Here is a 19,770-nt window from a genome sequence, read left to right on the forward strand (position 1 = left end):
CAGAGAATACTAAATATCTGTATTCCTTTTGAAAACTGGAGAGAAAAGCACGATGAGCACAAACATACGTTAGTTTTTAATACATTATCCAGCCCCATGCTCATGTCCACAAAAGCAGATAGGAGTTCAAAGGTTCAGTGTTGTTTATATCAGTGTGTTTTCAAACCATGGCCAAGACTCAGTTTCCCCTGGGTGCCTCATGACTCACTGTTCCAGGCACCTCTTGCTGTGCAAGAGAGGACTCCAAAACTCAGTCACTTAAAATAGTTATTTGATTTTTAATTAACAATTCACTGGTGCATATTATTTTACTGTAGTGTTATTGATTTAATCAGCTATTCATTTTGTGAGTCAGGAATTCAGTTAGGGCATTGCTGATGTCACACAGCATTAAAGGAATTCACGCAGGGGTATTCAGCAGGTGGATCTGCCAGTTTGGAAATCTAAAACAGAATCACTCACAGCTCTTCTGGAGTCCTGGAAGGATGGCTGGGAACCTGGGCTTGGCTGGAAGTCAGAGCTCCTCTGGGACTCTAAACCCTACATGTCTACATGTAGCCCCCAGTATGGCAAGTCTCAGAGTAGTCAGACTTTAAAATCTCAAGGCCCCAACAAAGAGTGTCCAAGAGAGGAATACAAAGCTGCTGGGGTCTCAAGCCTTGGTCCAGACTATATACTGAGCCACACACACACACACACACAAAACTCAACAAATGTCAAAAGAACTGAAATCATACCAAGTGTGCTCTCTGACCAAAGTGGAATCAAATTAAAAATCAACAACAGAGGGACTTCCCTGGTGGTTCAGTGGTTAAGAATCCACCTGTCAGTGCAGGGGACACAGGTTCGATCCCTGGTCCAGGAAGATCCCACATGCTGTGGAGCAACTAAGCCCCTGCATCACAACTACTGAAGCCCAGGCGCCCTGGAGCCCAAGCTTGGCAAAAAGAAATAAACCGCAGTGGGTGCAAGCACCACTCTGCCACACAAAGAAACAAACTTTTGATACTTGCAACAATTTGAATTGTTCCAGAGAACTGGGCTGAGTGTGAAAAAAAACTCCCCAAAGACTACATACTGTATGACTCCTATCTACGGAAATAACCGACATGTAATCAGAGTAAAAGAGAGTTTTATTCAAGTCAGACTGAGAACCAAAGCCCAGGAGACAGCCGCACAGATCTGAGAAACTGCTTCAGAGAAGCACGTTTTGAGCACAACCATTTTTTCTTGTAGGAACAAAGAACATCAAGCATGACAGGGGTACCTTCCTTAAAGTATTCCAAAAATTACAGATTTGCACACAAACAGCAAGTCAGTATGGCCCGGGCACCTAGGGAGGGAGACTTACTGAAGTATAGTGGCACTGACATCCCAGGAAGGGAGGCAAATATCTGTCTTCAAATCAGTCATTTTTTAAACTTTCATTTATTTATTTATTATTTTGGCTTTGCTGGGTCTTCACTGTAGCACTCAGGCTCTCCAGTCACCCCACAACATGTGAGATCTTAGCTCCTCAACCAGGGATCAAACCCGTGTCTCTGGCACTGGAAGGCAGATTCTTAACCACTGGACCATCCGGGAAGTCCCAAAACAGACATTCTTAAGGTCTAGACAATGCACCCATTTCTTTAAGGTTAGAGAAAAGCAACAGTGTATGTTTGACAGGCCACAAGGCAATCTGTTCTAGTTAGCACAAAGTTCAAGCTAAACCACATACTATAATAGAATGACTTTCCCATTCCTCAGTATGTGAAAATGTCTTCCATCACTCCATTTATATAAAATTCCTTGTTAAAATTTTTTAATTGGAGGACAATTGCCTTACTGTGTTGCGTTAGTTTCTGCTGTACAACAATGTGAATCTGCTCCATGTATACATATATCCCCTCCCTCCTGAGCCTCCCTCCCATCACCCCCCAATCTCACCCCTCTGGGTCATCACAGAGCACCGAGCAGAGCTCCCTGTGCTGGAAGCAGCTTCCCACCAGCTGTTCCATACATGGTAGTGTATCTGCGTCAATGCCACTCTCTCAATTTGTCCCCCTCTCCTTCCCCTGCTGGGTCCACAATTCCATTCTCTACATCTGCATCTCTATTCTCTGTTATATAATATTCCTGAGGTGACAAAATTACAGAAATGTTGCCGGGGTCGCCAAGTGTTAAGGACAGGGTGCACTGGTAAACAAGTGGGTGTGAGCAGAAAACGGCAACAAGAGGGATTCTTGAGCTGACAGAAGGGTTCTGTGTCTTGACGGCATCAATGTCAGTAACTTGCATGTGGTATTAAACCCTAGTTGCGCCAGATGTTTCCATGGGAGAAAACTGGGTGCAGAGTGCACTGATTATCTCTTACAACTGCATGTGACTCTACAATTTTCTCAAAATTAAATGCTTAATTGTTCAAAGGAAAGGCAAGCCCAGATTCTGCGTTCATTCAGATTCATCAGGCATAAAATTCATTAAAATTTTATAACTTCTGCTCTTCAAAAGACATCATTAAGAAAAGGAAAACGCAAGCCAAAGACTGGGGGGAAATCTTTGCAATATTTGTACCTGACAAAGGACTTCTATCCACAACATTTAGAGAACTTTTACAATATGATAAATACAACGCAATTAAAACCACAGTGAGAGAAGACTTCACAACTACCACCTCTAGCATGACTAAAACTGAAAAGGCTGACAATGCCTGGAGAATCCAGGGACAGGGGAGCCTGGTGGGCTGCCGTCTATGGGGTCACACAGAGTCGGACACGACTGAAGTGACTTAGCAGCAGCAGCAGCAGCAGCTAAGTGGTAGCAAAGATGCGGAGACACTGTATATTGCTGGTGGGAACATAAAATGGTGCCAGTGCATGGCAGTCACACCTAGACATTTACCAGATATGAAAGCATGTATTCACAAAACAGACTTATACAGGAACGCTGTTTCATAAAGCCCCAATCTAGAAACAACCCAAATACCCATCAAAGGGTGAAAGGACAAACCAATTGTGGCGTATCTGTGCAACCCAACACTACTCAGCAATGAAAAGAAACAAAACATTGATACACACAGAGACAAGAATGAACCTCAAAAACATCCGGCTCAGCAAAAACAGGCAGACACGAAAGATTACACTCTGTGATTCCACTTATACTAAATTCCAGGCTAAAACTATAACGTAAGGTGACAGAGTAGATCAGCAGTTGCCCAGGGCTGGGAGCAGGGAAGGAAGCTGACTGCAAAGCAGTAGGAGGGATGTTTGAGTAAGTGATGAAAATTTTCTATTATTTTGATTGTGGGGATGGGTATACATATCTGTCAAAATCAAACTGTACCCTGATAATGTGTTCATTTCCTTTTACATAAAATTATAACTCTATAAGGTTGATTTTTAAAAGATACAATGATATTCTGTCTCAGATTAAACACACACACAAAAGTACTCTGTCAACTCGCTATTACAGTTTCTAAATGCTAACCTAACTCTTCCTCTCCCACGGATAACTTAACAGCTGGCAACCGGCGGTGGTCCACGAACCACAACGCTGAGGGGCACTGCCCCACCCCACGCTGCCAACTCCTCAGGTTCTCCAACAAACTTTCATGCAGCCTTACTTTGCAAAACTAGGTTGGACAACTGGGAGGCAACATCAGGGAAAACGGAGTCCAGGGTCACTGGGTCTTGAACACCGGCTTGTGCGACAGCCGCAACACCCTGTACGTGTTGAGGCCCGGCACGTCGAAGCCCGGGGACAGCCCGTGGCGGTCCAAGGGGTAGAAGTTGACCAGCTGCCCGTGCTGGGCCTCCAGGGACAGCCAGGAGTCGCCGAGCGGCACGGCGCACGGGAACTCGCGGGCCACGTGCAGCTGGAAGACGCGGCCGCGCACGTGGCGCAGCGCGAGTGTGCGGAAGGCGGCGGGCACCAGCGCCTCCACGCGGGGCCCGAACTGGCGCAGGCGCAGCTCGCCCGCCGGCCCGGGGCGCACGTCGTAGAAGGTCAAGTTAGAGAAGGTGAAGTAGCCGCTGAAGGGGCGCGTGCTGGGCGGCGGCGCCGGGCTGAGCTCGGCCCCCCGCAGGGCCGTCTCCATGGCCGGCAGGAGCACGTCGTAGGCCTGCGCCACCAGGTCGGGCCCAGGCGGCCGCGGCCCAGCCAGGAGCAGCGTGAGACCCAGGCGCAGCGGCGGCACCAGGGAGAAGGTGGCAGCGTAGCCGTCCAGCTCGCCGTCCTTGCGCACCACGCGGTAGCCCCGCTGCGCGTGGAACTCCCACGGCGTGCCCGTCTCGTTGGCGAAGTAGGCGCCCAGGCAGGCCAGCAGCGGCGCCAGCAGGGTCTTGGACGCATCCGGCCGCAGGAGCCGCTGGGGTCCGCCGCCCAGGAGCACCATGGCCAACTTGGCCAGGTCAGCGGCGGTGGAGTACATCTGGCCCGACGGCCGGTACCAGCCCAGGTCATACAGAGGTGCCGGCCGCCCGCTGCCGTAAAAGCCCACTGCCAACCGGGCACGCACAGGAGGCGTCAGGTCGAAGCCCGTGTCTGCCATCCCCAGAGGCTCCAGCACCTTCTCCAAGATCCAGCGCTGGTAGTCACCCTGGACGGTATGGGCTGCCAGGACGTGGGCCAGAAGCGAGAAGGCCAGCGTGCTGTAATGGCACCTGAAAGAGGAAGAGTGGAAGCTGGCCTGCAGCCTAGGATGGGCATCACCAGGCCCCAAATAACCCCTTCCCACTTGCTCCGATTGTCTGAAAAGCCTCCCGAATTTCATTTTACCGGGTGGACAGGAAAGGAATCTGCTTCAAGGCATCGAAGATAGTCAGACCGAGCAGAGACTTCAGAGATCATTGAATACAACTCAGTATTTATTCTTCCTTCCGGAAAGAGGAAGGCCCAGAGAGAGGCAGAGAATTGCCCAGGGTCACACAGCCGATTGGCAAAGACCTAGGCTTAGCAGTGCACCTGGGAAAGTGGTAAAACAAATCTACTTGGTCCTTTACACATTAGTTATAATTTATTTTATCAGGAAAATGAGCCTCAGATTGCTGGGATTGTGTGGCACAAGTAATGATAGTGATCATATAACTCAAGGATTGCAACTAGGGGGCAAGATCTCACCCCATTCTTCCCAGCCATGGCAGACACAAATAATCAACAGGAAGTCGCTTTTCTTTTCCAGAGCAGACACTGTTTCAAAATCTCTAAAATAGTGCCTCAAGAAGGCACAGGAATGGGTGAAAATGCACAAATGCTATTAGACATTCCTGAACTCTAGCCCAGGTTCCTTTTTTTTTTTTTTTTACAGGTAAGAAAAGTGAAGTTCACAGAAGCAGATGCTTCCTCCAAGGTTGCTCAGGAAGTTAGTGTCAGAGCTGGAAAAAGGACTCTAGCCTACAGACGGCTAAGTCTTAGATCCTTTTTTCCTTAAGAGAAATGGGCCCTGAGGTTCAGCATTTGGAGAAGCAGAGGGGCAAATTTGGAAAAAGGGCACTTGCCCAGGGCCTCGAAGCGGGCATCTGAGGCAGGCGAGTGCCTGCTGTCCTCTGTCCAGCTCACAGCCCCACTGCTTCCAGCCCCCCAGGAGCCCAGCTTCTCTGTTCAGTGGCTTTCCACTCCCTATCTTATCAGCATCCTGTTTATTTTCCAGCACTTGGGAAAAAGCTGTATTTATGTTGTTTATCTGTTTAGCAATAAGAATGTTCACTGTTCACTGGCAAGAATCCCAACTCCATGAGGAGGTACTGAGTGGATTTGTTCGCTGCTGTTTCTCAGGTTTGCACATTCCAAGCACAGAGTAGGTGCTCAATAAATGTTTAGTTGATTCATCGAAAGAACTTGAGATTCAAACAGAGCTGGATCTGGGCCCGGCTTCCCCACTGCCTTGCTCTGCCACCCGTCCATGGGCCTCAGTCTCCCCAGATGTGGAACAGGGGTTGTCAGTCATCCCTGAGGTCTTTCCTGGCTCTGACCATCTGGAACATGGTTGCCCGGCTGTCTCCCAGGACAGGTGTGTGCCCTTGTGAGGCTCCTGGCATTGGCGGGGCGTCAGGGCGCACCCCTCACCTGGTTCCTGGATCCGCCACCAGCACATCGTCCTTGAGCAGGCTCAGGGCCTCCTGCGTGCTGCCCCTCCACAACAGCGAAGTGGAGCGGAGCCTTCGGGGCAGCCCTAGGGAGGAGCCATGGTCAGATTTGCTGGGTCAGCTGAGGGGGGGGAGGGTCCCTGGGTGCACCCCTCCCCCACCTTCCATGGGTTGAAAGATAATGGTAAAATCAGCTTTAAAAATAAGAAAGCCTCTGGCACCGACTCTAATCCTGCCTGTGGTTTGTGTCTTTTGTAGTGTTTTCGTTCGTTTGTTTGGTTGGTTGCTGCACTGTGCAGCATGTCGGATCCTTATTTCCCCAACCAGGGATCGAACCCATGCCCCTGCAATGGAACTATGGAGTCTTAGCCACTGGACCACCAGGGAAGTCCCCTGCCAGTGTTTTGTTGGGCAAGCCACTTAACCTCTCTGAGCCACAGTCCCCTCATCTGTAACAGGATGCAAATAATTCCCATCATGGGGCTGGTGTGAGGATTCAGTGAAATAAAATGCTGAGCATGCTTATCATCAACCATAGACCTTCGATTCCTTAAAATGTTTGAGGTTGCTGCCCAAATATGTCTTGTGGAACTGACTCCTCTGACCACTTGGAGTTTTCTGATTTTGGATGTGACAATACAGGAAAGCTCACAAGACTAGGATTCTTCCCATCCATTCACTCAGCAATAGTGTCCAAGCATCTGTTCTGTGCCAAAGGCTGTTCTGGGTGCTGGGACTCAGGGGTGAGCCACACAAAGTCTCTGCCCATGTGGAGTTGCATTCTAGCAGAAGAGACAGACAAGAAGCAAACAAATATTCGTGCTATGGAGGGAAATAATTACATGTGTGAAAGGAGGGGTTGTTATTTTATACAAAGTGGTCAGAGGAAGGCATCACAGGGAAAGCAGCCCTTGAACAGGTGAGACATGGAAGAGGTGAGGAAGTGAGCCACACACTTCCGTGAGGAAAGAATGTCTCAGGCAGAGGGAACAGCAGATGCAAAGGCCCTGAGGCAGGAATGGTTGAGGATCAGCTTTGGAGATAAGAGAGATTGGAGGTGCAGACACCAGACCTGTAGGGTGCTGTAGGGTGCTATAGGGTACTAGAAGGATTTGGTCCTTTCTCTGGTTGGAATGGGGCTAAAGGGTCTGAGCAGAGGAATGATAATATAAAATTTATCAGGATAGCTTTGACTGCTATGTAAAAGCAGACTTTGGGGGTGGGGGGGCGGGCAATGGCAGACACAGAGAAACCTGTAAGGAGACTTGCAAAAGTCCATGTTTAAATGATGGTGGATTGGACGAGTGAGTAGGTGTTGGGTTCTGAACATGTTTTGATAGTGGAGCCAACAGAATTTGTTACTGGAGGGCATATGGACGGTATGGGAGTGAGAGGTTCCAGAGATAACTAACTCCCAGGCTCTTGGCCTGAGCAACTGGGGGCTGAAGTTCCAAGTCCTGGGTTTAAATTCTAACTCTAGCACTTCTTGCTGTGTGACCACAAGCCGTGTGCTTTACCTCTCTGAGCCTCTATTTGCTCACTGTAAAGTGGGCTGAAGCACCTGCCTTGATCTCCCTGGGAGCTGTTGCAGGGCCTGACTAAGAATGCATGAAAAGCTCAGAATGGGAGAAACCTCCAGATTAGGGTGAAGGTCAATCATAAAAGCCACTGGGAGCCTGTAAGTTATCCAGGCAGCCCTGTGGTCAGCTGGTCCCTTTGGGACTGAGAAAAGACATGTAGGGCGTTTTTAAAAGGACCACAGACAAAGAGCCCTGTGCTGGGTTCCTTGGCTATAAATGAAGAAGAGTCCATAATGTACCCCTAGAGGGAGCCCTAGAGTCAGGTTATAATGGGTTTAATAGGAGGTTCATGGAGCAAAAGCCTGACCCCTTCCAAGGCCTGTATCTAAGTTTGAATTTACAATATTGTGAAAGTGAAAGTCTCTCAGTTGTATCCCACTCTTCACAACCCCATGGACTATACAGTCCAGGGCTTTCTCCAGGTCAGAATACTGGAATTGGGTAGCCTTGTCCTTCTCCAGGGGATCTTCCCAACCCAGGGATGGAACCCGGGTCTCCCGCATTGCGGGCAGATTCTTTACCAGCTGAGCCACAGGGGAAGCCCAAGCTTACTGGAGTGGCTAGCCTATCCCTTCTCCAGCAGACCTTCTTGACCCAGGAATTGAACCGGAGTCTCCTGCATTGCAGGTAGGCTCTTTACCAACTGAGATATCAGGAATATTTTTTAAAAGGACCCCAAAATTGTATCAGGCCCTAATAAACCTAGGTCTACGCTGACTGTAATAACCAGAGCTACTTTGAAAAGCACCTGCTGTCAGTTAAGTGCTCGACATCCAATGGCACACTTAATTCCCCAAAGTAGCACGAACTAGTCATTGTACAGAGGAGAAAAGGCTCAGAGAGGTTACGATGCAACTTACCCAAGATCACCCAGCAAGGAGGCAGAGTTGGAATTTCAGTGCTTGTGCCCTTAGCCACTGGGCCACCCTCCCCTGATCGTGCTCTCCCTAAGCAGTTTCAGGAGGTTGCATTCTCTGGCTGAGCCTCAGGTTCACCATCAGCTAATGGAAGTGCAAACCGGCCACATCCATAGATTGAGACCTCAGGCTGGAACACACTTTGTAAAATGACGAAATAGTAGGCACTTGTGATTAACTCCTACCATCTAGGTTGACAGCTGAAAATTTGAACAATAGAAGGCATTTCGGGGTGGTGCACGTGGTGCCTGCCTTCTCCCCCTGGCTGGGGGAGTCACCACAGACCACAGACCCCCTCCCACCCATTCCTGCCCAATTCCTGTCCACTGACTTTTGTCTTCCAGCATTCCAGCCTGCCCTTTTCCTTCCACCATGGAGACTTCATCTTGGCTTGTTAGCACATCTTTTATCATTATTCTTTTTAGGTAGTTTTTAATAAATAATTCATTTACATAATTCAAAATCCCAGAGACACCAAAGGGTATACAATGAAAAGTGTTCCTCCCCCACTCATCCCCAGCAACCAAGTTCCTCTCCCTGGAGGCCAGCCAGTGGTTTAATTTCTACTCCTTCCAAAGATACATGATGCACGTTCATACATATACATAGACATACACACATGATATGTGTATATATGTATACGTGTTATATGATATGTACATTACACGTGGAAACAGAGCAGAGAGTGGGCCCAGCCTGGCTGGGTGAGAACATGCTTCTTGGTGCCCCAACCTGGAATGGTTTGGGCTAAGCTAGATCAGAGCCACTCACCTGACAGCTGGCTGGCCATCCTTCGGAGGGTGACGGGTGAAGGCCTTGGGGGTGGGCCCGCCTCCTCCAGCCCATCCGCCAGACTCCTTTGTTGGGGGACTGATGCCGTACCCAATGGATTGTTAATGGTGAAGGTGCTGGCGTACCGCTCCAGAGGGTCATCCAGAGAGGCCACGATGCCCTCTTCCCACAGGCGGTACAGCATCAGGACAGGAAAGATCTTGGAGACGCTAGAGATCCTGGACAATGAGAGGCACAAGGGTGCAGCAGGCATCGTTGGCTCCACAACCCACCTCCACCCTGCACCCCCAGGCTCCAACTTTCTGGTATAATCAGGAAAGCGCTGTGTGTATGTGAGCACAGCCACTTAAGTCATGTCTGACTCTTTGTGACCCCATGGGCTGTAACCTGCAGGCTCCTCTCTCCATGGGATTCTCCAGACAAGGATCCTGGAGGGGGTTGCCATGCCCTCCACCAGGGGATCTTCCTAACTCGGGGATCGAAACTGTGTCTTCTGCATCTCCTGCTTTGCAGCCAGATTCTTTACCCAGTGAGCCACCTGAGAAGCCCAGGAAAGCCCTGAGTCCACCCTTATTCACCGTCTCAGGTGGAAATCCACAAGCCTCTGTGGAATGCCATCAAGATGCTTGAGAACATAGCAGAGGCAATGAGGCTGGGCCAGATGGATACCCATGAGCACCTCCCCAACGCCAGGCCCTCACCAGGAACCCCCCACTCTGGGACAGACCCGAGTTGGGATCATACCTCTGCCTCTCGCCAGCTGAGTTGCCTTGGAAAAAATACTAGACTTTTCTGAGATTTAATTTCATTGTCTTGTTTCATAGATTTTAGAAACGATTGACCAAGATTATGCATGCAAGCTGCTAAGCAACATACCTGGCAGGTAGTAAGTGCCCAATAGGTGATCTGTTGTTATTTAGTCGCTCGATCATGTCTGACTTGCGACCTCATGGACTGTAGCCCACAAGGCTCCTGTGTCCATGGGATTTCCCAGACGAGGAGTGAATTGTCATTTCCTTCTCAATGGGATCTTCCTGACCCAGGAATCAAACCCGTGTCTTCTGCTTGGCAAGCAGATTCTTTATCACTGAGCTTCCAGAGAAGCACTCACTAGGTGATAGCAAATATAATTGTTGCCCCCTGGCTGGCACATAGCAGGTGCAGCCTGACTGGAACCCCTGTAATCCTCACAAGTATCCCTGGGAGCAAATGTATTCACTTGGCACTGTGAGGGCTGAGGATCCTACAGGCAGCACCCAGGAGGGGAGACTTGGGTGTGTCCCAAGTTGCTTCCATCTGGGCCACTGCTGCTTACTGTCGGAAACCTGGTGGAGGACCCAGGAACTGGTTACAGCTCCTTTGTGTCACATAGAAGGGGGGTAGAGTGGAACACAAGGGGGTCTTTTCTAGTTTGGGAGCTGTGGGGCTAAGGACTCTCCAGCAGGGATTCCTTCCTGACCTGTTACCCCGTGGTGTGATGTTAGGCACTCAGTGGTCCACTCTGGACCTCAGTCTCCTCGTCTATGAAATTGCCAAGACTTAAGAAAGGGCCCTGGTAGCTCAGATCCACCCCACCCCCCACCCCCGGTCATAATTCTCACGAGTCCTCCTGCCTCCCAAGACCCCTCATCCTCCCATCCCTCACCCCGCCTCAGGACCGCGGTGGTCCCCCAGCTGACCGGTACATGGTGTACTCGTTGGGGGGCCCAGAAGCCGGGTCTGAACCATTCTTCTTCCCGAAGTTCCCAGTCCAGAGCACGGTGTCATTGTGGATGACAACTGCAGACATGGCAGCCAGGCCCGGGGCAGCCAGGGCCTGGCGGAGGATGCGGTCCACCTGGGGAGAGAAGAGCAGGTGGCTTAGAGCAAACGAGTCCTCCTCCCCTCCAGGCCCTTCCACCGCCACCCCCTGCACACAGCACCCACTGTCTAGCTCCTCTCTGTCCTCCCCGCCAGCGGCTGGAAGGGAGCCCCAGTGAGCCTCCAGACCGCGGGCTGTCAAACTGTGTCCCGTGGGGTCGGCTACCACCCAGCTGCAATCAGAGCAGATCCCCTGGAATCTGTTTTGTAGGTAAGGTTTTCTCGTAAGACTTTTGTTCAAAGAAACATTTCCTTGGAAACATATAAGAGGAAGGAGGGGTTAAGACCACTGATCTGCGCAAATCCTTGTCTGATGCCCTAGAAAGCCTTCAGCAGGCCTCACCTAGGGCTTTCCCTGGTGGCTCAGCGGTAAAGAATCTGTCTGCAGTGCAGGAGATGTGGGTTCGAGCCCTGAGTTGGGAAGATCCCCTGGAAAAGAAAATGGCAACCCACTCCAGTATTCTTGGGAGATCCCATGGACAGAGCAGTCCATGGAGTCATAAGGAGTTGGATACAACTCAGCAACTAAACAACAGCAAAAGCTTCATCTGACCCCTAGCGTTGGAGAATTCAGTATTTGTAGAGGGCCCCTAATGCTCTCTTTGAACATTTGTTGGAAACATTAATATTTCATTATTTTCGGTGATGAAGTTTAATGATGATTAACTGCTAACACTTACTGGACATCTAGAATGTGCCAGACACAATACAAAATGATGTTCATACCTTGTCTCGCTTAATAAGTCAGTGCGGATTTCCCCTCCATTTTACAGGTGAGAAAATCCGAGATATGAAGCAACTTGCCCCAGGCTCATGGCGGGGGGAAATTAGGATTGGAACTCCATGCTCATTCCAGCATCTCCTGGCCAAGAGATTTGACATTCCCTGAACTGAGTTCAGTCTACCTGTAGTGTCCACCCCTGGACTAACTTTTTCTCTAATTTATTTCGTTTTGGCTGCACTGGGTCTCTGTGGCCGGGAGGGCTTTCTCTAGTTGCAGTGCTCTGGCTTCTCACTGCAGCGGCCTCTCTTGTCGGGGAGGATGGGCTCTAGGCACTTGGGCTCTGTTGCTCCCTGGCCTCTGGGATCTACCTGGACCATGTCTCCTGCATTGGCAAGTGGATTCTGAACCACTGGACCACCCGGGAAGTCTACCTGTGCCGACTTTGCCACAGTCTCCTCCTCTTTAGCTGGGGTTTCACAAGCTGATAACATAAAGGGAAGTTACCACACTGCAAGGCATACGCCAGGTTCTCAGGAGAAGGCAGCTACAGTTATTATTGTTGCTGTATTTTTTCTAACTAGTATCACCCCTGGGAGGCAAATAGCAGCCTTCTGCCCTGTCTGCTTCACAAAAGATTCTTGTGTGTTTGCACGCAGGGATTGTGTCTCTCTGCGCTGGCCCACGCCTGCTCTTACATGAACGCATCACCCTCCTTTCCTTCATCGGTCCCACAGACTGAATTTCAAACCCTTCCCCACTGCCACCCACCCCAGGCTGCTGCACATACACTCCTTTTAAAAAAATTTTTATTAGGGTATAGTTGCTTTACAATGTTGGGCTAGTTTCTGCAGTACAGCAAAGTGAGTCAGCCATCCCTACACCTGCTGCTGCTGATAAGTCGCATCAGTCGTGTCCGGCTCTGTGCAACCCCATAGACCGCAGCCCACCAGGCTCCTCTGTCCCTGGGATTCTTCAGGCAAGAATACTGGAGTGGGTGGCTATGTTCTTCTCCAAATGTATACATATATCCCTCTTTTTTGCATTTCCTTCCCATTGAGGTCACCGCAGAGCATTGAATAGAGTTCCCGGTGCTATACAGTAGGTTTTCCCTAGTTATCTCTTTTATACAGTGTAGCGTATATACACCAACACCAGTCTCCCTGTTCACCCCACCCCTTTCATCCTCCTTGGTATCCATACATTTGGTTTGTACTCTATGTCTCTCTTTCTGCTTTGCAAATTTAATTAGTTCATCTGTGTCATTTTTCTAGATTCCACTTTCTGATCTTTCTGTCTGTTAAGGTGAGATCAAACCAGTCAATCGTAAAGGAAATCAGTCCTGAATGTTCACTGGAAGGATGATGCTGAAGCTGAAGCTCCAATACTTTGGCCACCTGATGCAAAATGCTGACTCATTGGAAAAGACCCTGATGCTGAGAAAGAACGAAGGGCAGGAGGAGAAGGGGACGACAGAGGATGAGATGGCATCACCAACTGGATGGACATGAATTTGAGCAAGCTCTGGGAGTTGGTGGTGGACAGGGAGGCCTGGCGCGCTGCGGTCCATGGGGTCGCAAAGAGCGGACACGACCGAGCAACTGAACTGACTGCTTGCAGATGTGTGACCCAAGTGAGTGGGGTCTCGATGGCACAGACTAGGCCTGACTGACAGCGCCCTCTAGTGTCAGGCCATCCTGAAATGGTTCAGTGTTGCAATGTGGGCTGTTCTTGTTCAGTTGCTCAGTTGTGTCCAACTCTTGACGAACCCATGGACTGCAGCACGCCAGGCTCCCCTGTCCTTCACTATCTCCCAGAGTTTGCTCAAATTCATGTCTATTGAGTCGGTGATGTTGTCTATCTCATCCTCTGCCACCCTCTTCTCCTTTTGCCTTCCATCTTTCCCAGCATCAAGGTCTTTTCCAATGAATTGGCTCTTCGCATCAGGTGGCCAAAATATTGTAGCTTCAGCATCAGTCCTTCCAATGAGAATTCAGGGTTGATTTCCTTTAGGACTGACTGGTTTGATCTCCTTGCTGTCCAAGGAACTCTCAAGAGTCTTCTCCAGACCCACAATTAGAAAGCATCAATTCTTCGGCGATCAGACTTATTTATGGTCCAACTCTCACATCTATACATGGCTACTGGAAAAGCCATAGCTTTGACTAGATGGACTTTTGTCGGCAAAGTGACGTCTCTACTTTTTAATACACTGTCTAGGTTTGTCATAGCTTTTTTCCCAAGGAGCAAGCGTCTTTTAATTTCATGGCGTGTCTTTAATCATATTACAATGGCTCTGTGATCCTCCCCACCTCATCTTTCTCTGCCTCCAGTTATGGCCCCCACGAGACAGAATTTCCTCATAATTCTCTACATGTGTCTCGTACTGACTCTGCTGCCTCTGGGCCTTTGCACATGCTGTTCCCTCTATCTGGAGCACACTCTTCACACCCCCAAGCTCCCTTACTTTATACACACATATCCTCTGGGTATCTCCTACCTGCTCAGCTCTCAGTTTAGACACCACTTCCTCCAGAAGCCTTCCGTGACTCCAAGTCCCATGACCCTTAAACTTTCCCTGTCCTCACTCTTGCCCTTGTGATAAATGTTTATTATATTGACTGTTCTCCTCACGCGAGACTAATAGCTCCTTCAGAGCAGGACAGTGTCATCTTTCTGCCATACCGCTGGTATGTAGGACAGAGCAAGTGCTCAAGAGTTATGTGCTGAATGAATGAATGCAACTGCCAGTGCAGAGGGTGTGCCCTCCCCTCCCTCAGCCTGGCCTAGCCCGCACAGTCAGTTCTCTCCTGGGCCATCACTGACCTTTTCCAGGGCCTCCTTCAACACGGGGAGGGGATGGGCCAGGGGCACAGGCTCAGGGTGTTGGGGACACATCCTCACGGGGGCAGAGGCCGCCTCTGGTCCCAAGGAACCTGGAGGGAACATCACAAAATGAGAGAAAGACGGAGGTCAGGAGAGGAGTCTGGAGGCCACCGTAGAAGAGGTGGGAGGAGGCGGCAAGTGCCAGGCTCATGCCCTAGGGCCAGCCCTCCAAACTGGCACCCCTCACCACAAGGTACCAGCCCTGGGAAGTCAAGGGCCAAGGGCAGAGCCTGCCTGGGAGGAGGCAGCACAGCCCCACACTCACCACCTGCAGCTTGGCCTTAGAGAGACCAGTCAGGCCACAGGTGCCCATTGGCAGCCCTTCTGACTCATACATCCAGCCGCCTCCCTCTGTATAGTCAGCAGACTTAGGCCCCAGCTCCGAGGGGCAGCCACAGCAACATCTCTGTCTGTCCCCCTCTCTCCAGCTCTGATTAGGTATCTGGATGGAGAAGTGGATTCAGGGCCCTGCTGAGGCCCAGGCTTAAACCACCAGGAAGGACTCATTCCATCCCCAGAGCAGTGCATCCAGGCATCCAGGTTGAGTCCCATCCCGCTTTTGTCCTGGCGTATGCTTCCTTGTAACCTCAAAGGGAAGGTATGGAACTTGGCAGGACAGGATTCAGGCTTGAGACAATCTCTACGGCCCCCAGACCTCCCCGCATCCTTTAAGGACAGTGTGGGGTGGTAAGAGTGTGAGAACCCCCCCAAGAGTGTAAGAACCACCTTTTCCTAAATCTTCCAGGGATTTCCCTGGTGGTCCAGTGGTTAAGACTGCACTTCCACTGCAGGGGGTGCAGGTTTGAGCCCTGATTGGGGAACGAAGACTCTGCATACCATGTAACGCAGCCAAAAAGCAATAAAAATTATTTTTTAAAAAATGTGCCAGCACGTCTTGTGTCTGGTGAGGTGCTTCAGAAAAAAAGGGGGTCACTTAAATAAACCTTCCACTGCCTCCCAAGACCACCCAGAACTGAGAGAAGGCTCCCTGATGGAGGTTCACTGTGGCCACAAGCTCTTGAGACCCTCCCACCTCCTGAATCAGAGGGGCTGCACGACTTGTTTTGGCAGAAAGAATGAGGTTGAATTGATTGTGCACCTCCCAAAGCTAGACTTTAATCCGCCTTTGCTGCTTTGGAACACTTCCCTCTCGTGGACAAGCCTGGGATAGCGACCTTGAGAGGGAAAATCCACATGGGGGAGAGGTCCACTGAACTTGCTTGCATTGGAGAACCTAGGTTAGACCAGCAGGAGAACTGCCAGCCAGCGAATAGAATCATGAGAAATGATAAATCACTCTGTTTGAAGTTAGTAGGTTTAGGTGGTTTGTTACCCAGCATCAGATGATATGGTCCCAAGCAGGAAAATCACAAACCCTACAGAAGATCTCTCAACAACTTCATCCTCATTGTTATTAATGACAACCTTTCAGGTGATGCCTATGTGAGGATGAGGAAGCAGATCACTGTAGTCAGTGGACCCAGAATAGTTCCATAAACTGTTTCCCATTTGTGACAAATTAAGTACAAAATTGGAAAGAAAATATTTAGAAACCTTTATAGCAGTTTCTCAGAGTAATCTTGTGAATGTTGAATCTAATTATTGAAAACCTGGGCTTCTACTTTGCAGTCTTTCTTTTTCATTTATTTCCCTAATATAATTCATTTTTTAATTTATTTCATAAGGCTGGTCTGCCACAAATTGGTAGTTTGATAGTTTGAGAAGCATGGCCCTGGAGAACAGGCCAACCTACCCACTTGGGGACTGTTTGCTAGAGGGACTAAGAAGCCCTTGATAAAGGAATTTTCTCTAGAAAGAAAGGGTTGGCTGGGAGAGGAAGAAGCTAGCAGGAAAATAAAAGGAGTTATTTCTGCAAAAATCTGCAGGATTCTGGGAGTCCAGGCCACTTTGTTGAGCCATTGTCATCTGTAACACAGGATGACTCAGAGAAACGGAGAGAGACATTCTTGCCAGCTGCAGCAGAGACCTGGGACTCGGGACCATCCAGGATCCCAGCAGGCCGATGGGCCCAGGAGTTGCTATAGCAACAGAGGGCCAGGATGTTACCTGCCCTGGATGTTCATTTGCTGAGCCGTAACCAGCCCAGCATGCAGAGGTCAAGAAATGGCAGCTGCTGTCCACGTACACCGGCACATGTTCCTCCCAGGGTCTTAGCTGAAGCTGGAGGAGTGCCTTTAAAGGGAGGTAGAGCCTGGAGATTTCACCCTGGGGGCTGAAGGCAGAGCAAGAGAAACTGCACTTTGAGGGAGGGAACCCTGAGTTTTATTCCCCCCACCAGAGTCGGTGGCTTAAGAAAACCCCAGGGGCGTTAGGATCCTCAGGTTACACAGAAGGACATCGAGGCACAGAAGGAGCACATGACCGGCCCAAAGATGCACAGTTCATGAGAGCTAGAGTCCGCATGGCGGCCAGAGCTCCTGAGTCAGGAGTGGCAGCCCAAAGCCCACGGGGACCTCCAGGGACGGGGAGCGCCTCAAGGAGGCTCGGCACTCACCGGTCTTCAGCTTGGGGAGGTGATACTGCCACAGGAAGCAGCCGGTCGTGAGCACAGAGAGCACGAAGAAAAAGCCGCAGGAAGCCGGCAAGAGCCACTTCTTCACTTTCAGCAGACTGGCCTGGAGGGGAGGGCAAGGTGGGCCCACACAGCGGGCCAGCAACAGGGAGGAGGGAGGCACTCCCCGGCCTGGCCCTTCCTATGCCTTCAGTTCAGTCCAGTCGCTCAATCACGTCCCACTCTTTGCGACCCCATGAACCGCAGCATGCCAGGCCTCCCTGTCCATCACCAACTCCCGGAGTCCACCGAAACTTACGTCCATCAAGTTGGTGATGCCATCCAACCATCTCATTCTCTGTCCTCCCCTTCTCCTCCTGCCCCCAATCTTTCCCAGCATCAGGGTCTTTTCTAATGTGTCCTATGCCTTAGGTTCACCCAGACATCAGGGGAGCCTACAGCCTGGGGTGAGTTTCGCACCTCCCCAGTACGGCCCCTTCGACAGCTCTGCCCTGCAGACCTCTGTGCCTGTGCCCAGCCTGTTTCCTCTGCTGGGCATGCCCTCTCTCTCCTGTGTATTTAGCGAGATATCTAAGACCAGCTGAAATGCCACCTCCTCCATGAAGCCTTCCCCAACTCTCCTCACCCAGGTCCCTCCAAGGGCACTCGGCATAAGCCTCCACTGCGGTGCAAATCCAGCTTTCTCTCTAGAACAGCAGTTGTTCTACGATTATCAGTGTGATGGGGTTCGACCCCTAGTTGGGAAACTAAATGCCGTGCGCTGCAACTGAAAGAAACTGTGTGCTGCAACTGAGACCCAGTGCAGCCAAATAAATAAATATAAATATTTTTAAAACGTTGCAGTGAAAAGGGACCTGCCTGGAGAGCTCAAGGAAGGGTGAGGCTCAGAGAAACAGGCGCCTTTCCCTCAGACAGGTGTGGGAGCTGAGAAGTGCTTGGGAGGTGGGCGAAGGCAGGACACAGGGATTATAAGATGAGACCAAGGCCTGAAGTCACACAGAGGGCAAGGAAGAGGCCTGGTGGGGAGGTGGGAAGGAATCTGAAGAGTCAGTGTGTATGGTGACCTGGCCCCCAGGAAGAGCTACATGTTCCCTCAAAGCCAACCTAGTCTCCTGGAAACACTTCCAGTTAGTGTCGCAGGCACTGTGCTAAGCCTTTTAAGAGGCGTATCACACTGCCCTGCTGCGGTAGGAGCCATTAGTGCCCTGATGTCACAGATGCGGCTCAGAGAAGTTAAGCGACTTGCCCAAAGTCACACAGCTAGGTGCAGAGCTACTCAACCAAAGCTCTTGACGAGCATTCCTTGAAACTTCTTAATTCCAGGTGGGCCAACTGCAGTTACAGGAAGGAAAGGACTCATCTAAAAAATGATGAACGTCGTATGTTAAGTGTCAGCTTTATGCCTGGCCTGTGCTGTTCACCTAAATAAGTATTATTTTACCACATTTCACTATCTGCTCATGAAGCGGGTTTGAGAACTTTCATTTTAGAGGTGATAAAATGGGGCTCAGAGCAGTTAAGCCACTTGCTCAAGGTCACAAGCCGGGATTCAAATCCAATCGGCCTGACTCTCCACCTTTATGTCTTAATATGTCTTATGTCTCTCTCTCTCTCTTTTTTTTTTTGACTGCGCAGGGTCTTTATTGCTGCATGTGGGCTTTCTGTAGTTGTGGTACGTGGGCTTCTCTTGTTGCAGCTTGCGGGCTCTAGAGTGCAAGTTCAATAGCTGTGGCACGGACTTAGTTGCTCCGAGGTATGTGGAATCTTCCAGGACCAGGAATCGAACCCGTGTCCCCTGCATTGGCAGAAGGATTCTTCACTGGACCATCTGGACCACCACTAGACCATCAGGGAGGTCCTGTTTTATGTGTCTTTTGAACTATCTTCATTGCTGCTGTAACCTAAACTGTGTTGTGAAAGGACTCTTCCCTGGATTCTCCTAATCCTCCTCTGTCCCTCCTAGGGAGCCTGCAGAACAAGAGAACTGAGAAGGAATTCAAGATTCAGAACCCTTCTCCCAGGACTGAGGGCTAGACTGTTCTGTTTCATTTATTCGTCCTTTTAACAGCCCTCTCCTGAGCACTATTAGGTGTCAGACACTGTTCCAGGCCCCTGGGGCTCAGCAGTGAACCAATGCCAGAATTCCTGTCTGCAGGGAGCTGGCCTGGGGGCTACCCAGGTGGCTCAGTGGTAAAGAATCCGCCTGCCAATACAGGAGACGTGAGTCTGGTCCCTGGGTTGGGAAGAGCCCCTGGAGAAAGAAATGGCAATCCATGCCAGTATTCTTGCCTGGGAAATCCAGAGGACAGAGAGCCTGGTGGGCTACAGTCCATAGGGTTGCACAGAGTCGGACACAACTTAGCAACCAAACAATAATTGTTTCAGGCCCTGGGGACTAAGCAGTGAACCAGTGTCA

At 50.2% G+C, this 19,770-nt stretch overlaps 1 protein-coding gene across 1 annotated transcript; it reads right to left on the reverse strand.

Annotated features, from left to right (window-relative positions):
• Positions 1-3,661: 3,661 nt before the first annotated feature.
• On the reverse strand, positions 3,662-17,445 carry LACTBL1 (lactamase beta like 1). The gene is made up of 6 exons (XM_055397321.2): positions 17,337-17,445; positions 14,762-14,871; positions 11,034-11,191; positions 9,334-9,572; positions 6,046-6,151; positions 3,662-4,643 (listed from the first exon to the last, which is right to left on the reverse strand). Exons 2-6 carry the CDS (start codon positions 14,831-14,833, stop codon positions 3,662-3,664), a joined length of 1,557 nt encoding a protein of 518 aa, XP_055253296.2. The 5' UTR covers positions 14,834-14,871; positions 17,337-17,445.
• Between the last annotated feature and the right edge of the window lie 2,325 nt (positions 17,446-19,770).

The sequence above is a fragment of the Moschus berezovskii genome, chromosome 2 (assembly GCF_049115385.1).
Source record: "Moschus berezovskii isolate FMDL1 chromosome 2, NW_MosBer_1.0, whole genome shotgun sequence".
Classification (NCBI taxonomy): domain Eukaryota; kingdom Metazoa; phylum Chordata; class Mammalia; order Artiodactyla; family Moschidae; genus Moschus; species Moschus berezovskii.

What these genes read in the sequence shown, in the direction of transcription:
- LACTBL1 (XM_055397321.2), bottom strand. Translation starts at nt 14,833, where the DNA reads ATGTGTCCCCAACACCCTGAGCCTGTGCCCCTGGCCCATCCCCTCCCC. An exon ending in AACGAGTACACCATGTACCG is followed by an intron (nt 9,573 to 11,033) that starts GTCAGCTGGGGG and finishes CTCATTGTCCAG; the next exon opens with GATCTCTAGCGTCTCCAAGA. An exon ending in GTGGCGGATCCAGGAACCAG is followed by an intron (nt 4,644 to 6,045) that starts GTGAGGGGTGCG and finishes TTCCTCTTTCAG; the next exon opens with GTGCCATTACAGCACGCTGG.